This window comes from Nanorana parkeri, unplaced genomic scaffold (assembly GCF_000935625.1).
Source record: "Nanorana parkeri isolate BGI_ZX_2015 unplaced genomic scaffold, ASM93562v1 scaffold792, whole genome shotgun sequence".
Lineage (NCBI taxonomy): Eukaryota > Metazoa > Chordata > Amphibia > Anura > Dicroglossidae > Nanorana > Nanorana parkeri.
In genome coordinates this window covers 341,876-350,278 of record NW_017307060.1, presented here as the reverse complement: position 1 = coordinate 350,278, position 8,403 = coordinate 341,876, and the positions used below count along the sequence as shown (strand labels likewise).

At 41.3% G+C, this 8,403-nt stretch overlaps 1 protein-coding gene across 1 annotated transcript in view; it reads right to left on the bottom strand.

Moving 5' to 3' along the window:
- The window catches only part of LOC108793934 (mucin-5B-like), a 52,002-nt gene that overhangs the window by 39,383 nt on the left and 4,216 nt on the right, over nt 1-8,403 (bottom strand). Inside the window, exon 4 of the mRNA XM_018564896.1 lies at nt 1,664-1,765. Coding sequence (XP_018420398.1) covers nt 1,664-1,765 — 102 coding nt within the window. The remainder of the gene's footprint in view (nt 1-1,663; nt 1,766-8,403) is intronic.

Below are 8,403 nucleotides of genomic sequence, written 5' to 3'. Positions count from 1 at the left end.
TGATCGCGGAGCACATTAATGCCTGTGTTTTCCAGTCCAGCGCCATTGACTTCAATGCACCGCCATGCCCCCTCCCGCCCCTGAATGCAGGTGTTTTTTCATTGGTAGATCTCATTGAGCTCGTCATTTGAAAAGTAGATCTCCAGATGAAAAATTGTGGGCACCCCTGTTCTAGAGGGTGGCTACTTTTATTTCCCATGTGTGTGTTGTAAAGTAGCCACCACTCCAAGCTCACTCCCATGATTAACTATTATCTCAATACAAACTAGCAAACTAAACACAAGATTGCAATCTATCCCCAGAGTGAGCTTGGAGTGGTGGCTACTTTATAACACACATAGGGACAAGGGGGAACAGAAGTAGCCACCCTCCAGAAGGAAGGACAGCGCCAGCATAAATTCAGAGATGATTTGAGTATCTGCATCATCTGAGTGATGCACAAATAAGCTACATTTTTGTTAATAGTTAGGGAATGGATTTTTAAGTTTTATCTCCTGAGTTTAGTGTCACTTTAAGGAGTATCTTCCAGTGAGGATGCTTATTCCATTGCCAACTGTCAAAGGTGTGATTTCCCTTGTTTTCAGGAGATTTCTGCTCACTTTCTGTCATGTCTCTGATACATGACATTATGGAAAATCTCCCTGATGGTGTTAAATTCTATCCAAAACTAAAAATAAAAGATAATTTAGTTGAAGTTCTGCTTTAAAACCCAACTGAAGTTGATCATATTAATACTAACTATTATTTTGATAGGTAAAGAAAAAACATTGGAAAAGAGTATGGAAAATACAGTCCCTCTTTAATCAATATTAAAGCCCATTCAAAGCCAAAAAATAGATAATTGTTCAGGCTGTCTAAATATGATTGTGTAATAAAATTGACACCAAAACGACCCAGTGCTCTCAGTAATGCACACAGATCTGTTGAAATGTTTGCCAGAAATAAACAAAAGAGTGCCTCTCTAGTCTAGAAGTCTCTATTGATCTGTAGTAAGCTGTAAGAATTGTAGCGGTCTATTAAGGCTACCAATTGTTAAACAAATTAATTAATAAATAAAATGCAATACAATACAACAATAATGATAAATTTAAAAATAATGAATGCAAAAAGGCTGCTTAGAAAATGTTCATGAAAGCGTTATAATGCCTATACACTTACAATAATTGTTTGCCTTCATCCTAAGTATAAAGAGGAGCCTATTAAAACTATTGAGCCAAATGCCGCTCGGCGGCATTCGGCTATTCTCTCACTGCTGTTCGGGATCTTTCAGAATAGCCTGAACAGCAGTGTGAAGCCTGTACCAGCCTGAAGTGAATAGCCGAACAGTGTTCGGCTCACTTCACTTCTGATCGGTCATTCACTCGGCTGCCCTCGGCAGCTTTGTGAATAGACCCCTATGTCTAAGAAGAAATTGCTAGAATGGGGAGCAGGGTAATTATTGGCCAAAATGCCTACACTCAGGGGGAGTGGCATTTATTAAAAGCTAAATCTGTCCTTTACGGAAAGTAGATCAACCAGCACTTGAAATATGTTTCAGTTTACAATACATTCATACTGAGCTAAGATGATTAATTAGATCAAAATTGATCCAGATTTTTCCAAAGTCACACCAATTTGTGCAGCAGGATGCATGCAGAGCACTATAGAAATCATTAGCACTTACCATCTTTCCCAGTTGGATGTAAACTGCATTGAGGCAAGTTACAGTTTCATACATTCCACACTGAATAACCTTAGCAAGGATAGAAAATTTCTTGCCTTCATCCTAAAATAAACAATATCAGAAGCAAGCTGTAATGAGTTTGTAGCAATTAAAATATCTAATCAACCTATTAGCTACAATTACTGTTTTATTAAAGAACCAAAAAAGAGACATTAGTCTTGGGCTCAACAGGAAAGGGGACACACAACAAGCCTTTTTGATAACAGAGGCTTAGGATACCCACAGACAGAAGAAAGTAATCTGAGGAAATAGGTAATGTCAAGTAACTTTTGCTAATGTGTTGTTGACTAATTTCCAGAGAAAAATCGATTTGATCAGCTGAAATTCTTTAACCGGTTTTGCCAGATAAACCAACTTAAATGTTTGAAGCCATTGCAACTTGTATTTTGTTCCTGCAGTAAAAAAAATTATATATATGTCAGTGTGCTTTGCATGCCAGGTTAAGACGTGAGGGGAAATCTCTCTATCAAGGAAGCAAAAATAATAAACACTTTTTTTCATTAGAATGAGAAAATGGTAGAACCTACAAAAGTGTTTTGTTGTTGTCTGAGTCTCAAGTAGATATATCTTTTCACTTCCTGTCCTCCTGGTAAAATAAAATATTCCCAAATAGGGGAAAACACAACAACAAAAACACAACTGAGATTTTAATCCTTCTGTACCGTAAAATAAAAAAAAAGTTTTGATGCACTTACACTATAAAAGTTATATTCAGGAAAAGTGGGAGTTTTGGATAAGAAGGCAGATAAAAACATTGTCAGTAGCAGATTTCCTCTCACTCATTTTTTTTTTCCGACACAAGAGCATTTCTGCCCTATATCAGGAACAAGGACCATCATGCCAGGATCACAAGGTATCATTTTAATAGAAAACGCACATTTTAAGGAATAACAGAGATTTTTCCTTAGGAAAAAGAGAAATGCAACTGGAGAAGAAATTATATGATATATAATAAAAATGTCATGAAGATTATGTGAGTTTTTTCGTATTGGGTTTTGGCTTTAACCTGAAAACTATTATTTCTTTAATTATGCCCTGAACAGTGGACCAAGGAGGGCATAGAGGGGGTACAAGGACATGGGAAGGCCGGATGATGGGCTGGATTATCACTGCAAGAACCCCCAAAGTGCCTCTCAGTCCGCAGTTGCGAAGTAGAAGCCGTAAAATACAACACACACACATAAATGAACTAATCTGAGCTGTTACCACCCACAACTTACAGGATTGTGGAAAATCTTTTCCCTGACACTCCTAGTCTGTACACTCTGTGCTCAAGCAGACTGACACACAGGCATCGCGGACTGCACACACTGCTCTCACTAGCAGGTACAGGTTAGCTAAACAAGGCACAATTATCTCTAGAGTTAGAACATCCATTCACCGCTTCCTGCATTACCGTTGGTCATCACTGGTGGGAGATTCCCCCAACTCCAGATGGCTTGTTCCAGCTATTGTTCTGCTATACGCAGAGTCCGAATTCTGGAACTCTGTGGCTAACAGAACCGGAGGTATCATAAAGAGACTCAGTTATAATTGGGTCTGAATATCTTTACAAAAAAAATCCCATGTTTAGTGTCAAAACACTCATCTTTCTACCATAACACTTTTTCTTAAGGTTCTATGATCATATGTTGCAAGGGACTAGAGTTATGAGATAAGGTCCCCTTTTAGAAATGTTGAACATTGAAATACACACAAACATCTGGTGACACGTTGATATTTCAGTGATAAACAGGCAGGGAGACACAATGTCCAGAAAGAACACACTCTGCTGTGTGGACCTCCACAGTGAATACACAACAAACCAACACTTGCTTCATATGACACTCTACAGCTAAATATGTTTATGTAGTTTGTGAATTAATTTGTAGAAGCTGTATTCAGAAGAAGAACTGAATTAACTTTCTCCATTGGAATGATTTAGGACAAGAAGCCAAAAAATATTATACTTTTTTGGCTGTATCAAACATATTTGCATCATACAAAACACAAATGGTGACTGGTAACATTGAAGAATGTCCTGGGTGTTCTAGTAATTGAAACTTAGAGCAATCTTTTGATTATGAACAATTTACAAATCTTTAAAACATTTGGCATGCAAATAGGTGGTACATGCCACATTTTTTTATTGATCTGATACATTTTTAGCTGTGTTAAAACTGCACAAAGATATGAGATGACCATTACCCAATCCACACAATTTTAGCCAGACTAAAAGTGACAGAGTGCCAGAGAGTGATGATCATCTTTGTGGACCAAAGGACTATAGCAGACATTCCTGTGTGGTATTATTTTAGCTAATTATTAGCTCTATAGGGACATGTTGGGACTGGACAGGAAGATGGAAGGAAGGGAGATGATTCTGGCTATTCTCCTTCCTCCTTCTTTAAAACCAAAATCGCATAGGCTTTATGCTTGATGCTCTATCCATGAATGTAGAGGGATCACTTACTAAAATGACCTTTGGATGGTTATATCGTACCCAAACATCCAATTACCATCTCATGTTTATAGTTAGCCTAAAGTGAACCTGTGAGAATAAACATATGGAAGCTGCAATTGCCAAGTTTAGCAAGGGCAGAGTTTGTGATTACTACGCTGTAAAGCCAAGATCAGACAGCCTTGAGCCTGCTCCTTAAACAACCAAATCAGAAAATGCAGCTCACAGCTTTCCTGTGTAAGTCTTTATAAAATCTCTCCCCCAAACAACAAAAAGACTTGCTAGTTCTATTCATAAATGTATCTTTGAAGTTAAACACAAGATTGTTAAAAGGATAAAAGCACCACAAATCCCTAGCTAGCCAACAATATGGGGGTTAGCCCCCAAAACCACCACCAAGTTCATCAGGGCTTAAATGCTAGCAGGAAATTAATACTGGAGTGCAATTTAAATAGATGTAAGAATTTCTTCTAGGTAGTAAAAGCTTATCTCTGGGCTAACCAAAAATCTACCCATGCAGTGGGGCTGCCCATACACTACAAGGGTGAAGTGCTAGTTTATGCAATGGGACTGAAGTAAACTGCCCAGAGCGAAGGGGGGAAGAGGCTGCAGGTACTGGTCTAGCAGCTAAGAGGGAATGGGCAGGGTTGGCAATCAGGTAAGAAAAACAGCCTTTTCCTGTCCCCTAGGCATAAATAAGCACTAAACCCTTGCAGTGCAGTGACAGCCCCACTAAAAGGGTAGTGTTTTGTTTGCCTGGAGGTGGACTTAGGTTAGGGTTGCCAAACTGACATGAAATCTGTCAAAAATTATTTTTGCATTTTTTGACATTTCCTTATATTCCTCTCATATGCACCTAGTTCAGACACACACCCTGCAACTCTTTGTATCAACTCATACTGTTGCAACGACTGATAGTAATCTCACACACAACATCCACTTGGTTATGGAATGCCGTTTATCTAAGTCATCATTACACGCCTCAACAAATGTTGTTTTTCTTCCTTAAATAAATACTTTTTGAAACAGATGAATAGGCAATGTATTGCTGCACACAGCTATTTTATAGTTAAATTACTATATACTATACTATACTTTATCTTATGTTTATCCTGTAAATACCAGAGATTACAATTTAGATGCCTGTCTCCTTACTAGGTCTATAAAACAGTTATGACTTTAATGCTGGAGAAAGGATCAAAAGAACTTCAATTTAGCTGTAAAAGGAAAACCTAAGTTTAAGCCCAGAATTGTGGACATCATTGCTTTTGTACTCTTTTTCTAAAGAAAATATAGAAAAGTAAACTTTCACTGAAGTGAAGTTTTCCAGAATTATTGGATTCTGCAAATTTTAATAAAAAAAATGTTTTTCCTATTTTAAATCGATAAACTGATAAAAGATAAACTGTCTGTGTCCTTAAAAAAATTACCAGAAAAAAATTGCAACTTCTTAAAAATAATTATAAAAACCATTAAAAATAAAAAATAAATGTATCTTTATATACATGTACCTTATATATACACAAAATACATGAACACTCATCAAGCATTGTATTAGGAATACATGTACACTTCTTATTAATGCAGTTATGTAATCATTCAATCATATGTAGGTCAGGAGCTTTAGTAATGTTCCCATCAAAAACCACAAAGGGGAAAAATGTGATCGTTAGTATTAGGCCAGTTGGTTTAATAATTTCTGTAACTGCTTATCCCCTGGAATTTCCATACACAACATTCTCCAGAATGCATTCAGAATAATGAAGAAAACTAAAAGCATCCTGGAAGCAGCAGTTCTGAAGACAATAACATCTTGTTGATAAGAGAGGTCAGAGGAGAATGTGCAGACTGGTTTTAGCTAGCAGAAAGACTATGGTAATTTAGATAGCCACTCTTTACAACTCTGATGAGCAGAAAAGCATTTTAGAATGCACAACATGCCAACCACTGCAACAGATGGACTACAATAAGCAGAAAACCACATCAGGTTTCACTCCTATCTCCCAAGAACAGACAGTTGAGGCTGCAGTGGGCACAAGCTCCTTAATGCTGTATAGTTAAAGATTGGAAAAATGTAGCCTGGTCTAACGAACCTCAATTCCCCATGAAACACATACATTTTAGGGTCAACAGCATGAAGCTGTGAACCTATCTTGCCAACAGTCCAGGCTCCTGGTGTAATTATGGGGGTAATGATTTCTTAGAACACTTTGGCACCATTGATACCAATCATCAAATGCCATAGCCTATCTGAGTATTGTTGCTAGCCATGTGAACCTCTTAATTGCCACAATTTAATTTACTGTAGTGTTCTTAATAAAGTGCTCATGAGGGTATATACAGGGTTGGATTAAGAGAATCATGGGCTGGTGCTTGCAGTCGGTTGGACATAGGGTTGCCACCTTTTCTTCAAGTGAAACCTGAACACCATAGCGCCGTGTGGAGAGAGCGAAGAAAGACAGCCAGGAGAGAGAGAGTGTGTGGGGGGGGGGAGGGCAGCCAGGAGAGAGAATGAGGAGAGACAGCCTAGGGAGAGTAGGAGGGGAAACAACTAGAGTAGAGAGGGAGGATAAACAGCCGGAAGGAGACTAAGGAGAGACAGTCAGGGGAGAGAGCGAGGAGAGAAAGCCAGGAAGATGAGCAATGAGAAACAGCCAGGAGGGAGAGTGAGGAGAGACAGCCAGGAGAGACAGCCAGGAGGATAGGAGAGGAGAGAAAGCCAGGAGAGCGAGGGAGGAAAATCAGCCAGGGGGGAGAGTGAGGAGAGACAGCCATGAGAGAGCGAGGAGAGACAGCCGGGGAACAGAGTGAAGAGAGACAGCCAAGAGAGAGGAGAGAGAGCATGGAGAGACAGCCAGGGGAGAGAAGATGGGAAAACAACCAGAGGAGAGAGGAAGGAGAGACAGCCAGGAGGGAGAGTGCCATGTGGAGAGAGTGAGGAAAGACAGCCGGGGGAGAGAGCAGGGGCAGACAGCTTGGAGAGAGAGTGAGGAGATACAGCCAGGGGAGAGAAGGAGGGGAAACAACCAGAGGAGAAAGGAAGGTGAGACAGTGAGCTGGGGAGAGAGTGAGGAGAGACAGTCAGGGGAGAGAGCGAGGAGAGACAGCCATGAGGAGGAGCAATGAGAAACAGCCGGGAGAGAGAAAGAGCATGGAGAGACAGCCAGGAGAGAGAGCCAGGAGGATGAGAGATGAGAGACAGCCAGGAGAGAGTAAGGAGAAGCAGCCAGGAGAGAGAGTGTGGAGAGACAGCCTGTGGAGAGAGCGAGGAGAGACAGCCAGGGGAGAGAATGATGAAAGACAGCCAGGGGAGAGAATGAGGAAAGACAGCCAGGAGAGAGAGAGAGAGGGAGACAGCCAGGAGACAGCCAGGAGAGAGAGCAAGGAGAGACAGCCAGGAGAGAGAGAGGGAGACAGCCAGGAAAGAGAGTAAGGAGAGACAGCCAGGAGAGAGTGCAAGGAGAGACAGCCAAGAGAGAGCACAAGGAGAGACAGCCAGGAGAGAGCGTGTGAGGAGATACAGCCAAGAGAGAGAGAGTGAGGAGAGACAGCCAGGAGAGAGAGTGAGGAGAGACAGCCAGGAGAGAGAGTGAGGAGAGACAGCCAGGAAAGAGAGTGTGAAGAGCTAGTGAGCAACACATCTGCCTGAAGCAGAACCCCTGTGCCCTTCAAGACATATTTGCACCCTGTGTTTCAGACACCTCTTTGCTCCTTGAGTTCCAGCATCCCTCCGTGTCCTGTGCCTCCTCAATGATTTAAGTTGGAACACCAGGACCCTGTGGTTTCTCCTGACCACCTGACATCATGACATCTTGGGTCTGGGTTTCAGCTGGCCTAAAACCCAGACACAGCACATACAGGACATAAAACCCGGACTGTCCGGTTGAATCCCAGACAGGGTGTAACCCTATTGAAAGCAGCAGAGATGGCTCTCCTCCTAATTTGCTTGATTAGAGACCAGCAGGCACTTCTGCCTGTTTGTGTTCAGCTTCGCTGACCCGCATTGCTTTTGGGCACACTGAGCTAGGCCTATTTTCAGTGGTGGGCCTGGAGCTGGCGATCCAGTAGCCCCTTATGTTAATGCGGCCCTTGGTATATACCAGGGGTCTCAAACCTCCGGCCCTCCAGCTGTGGTGGAACTACAAATCCCATGAGGCATTGCAAGATTCTCACAGCCCCAGACATGACTCCCAAAGAGAGATGCATCATGGGATTTGTAGTTTCACCACAGCTGGAGGGC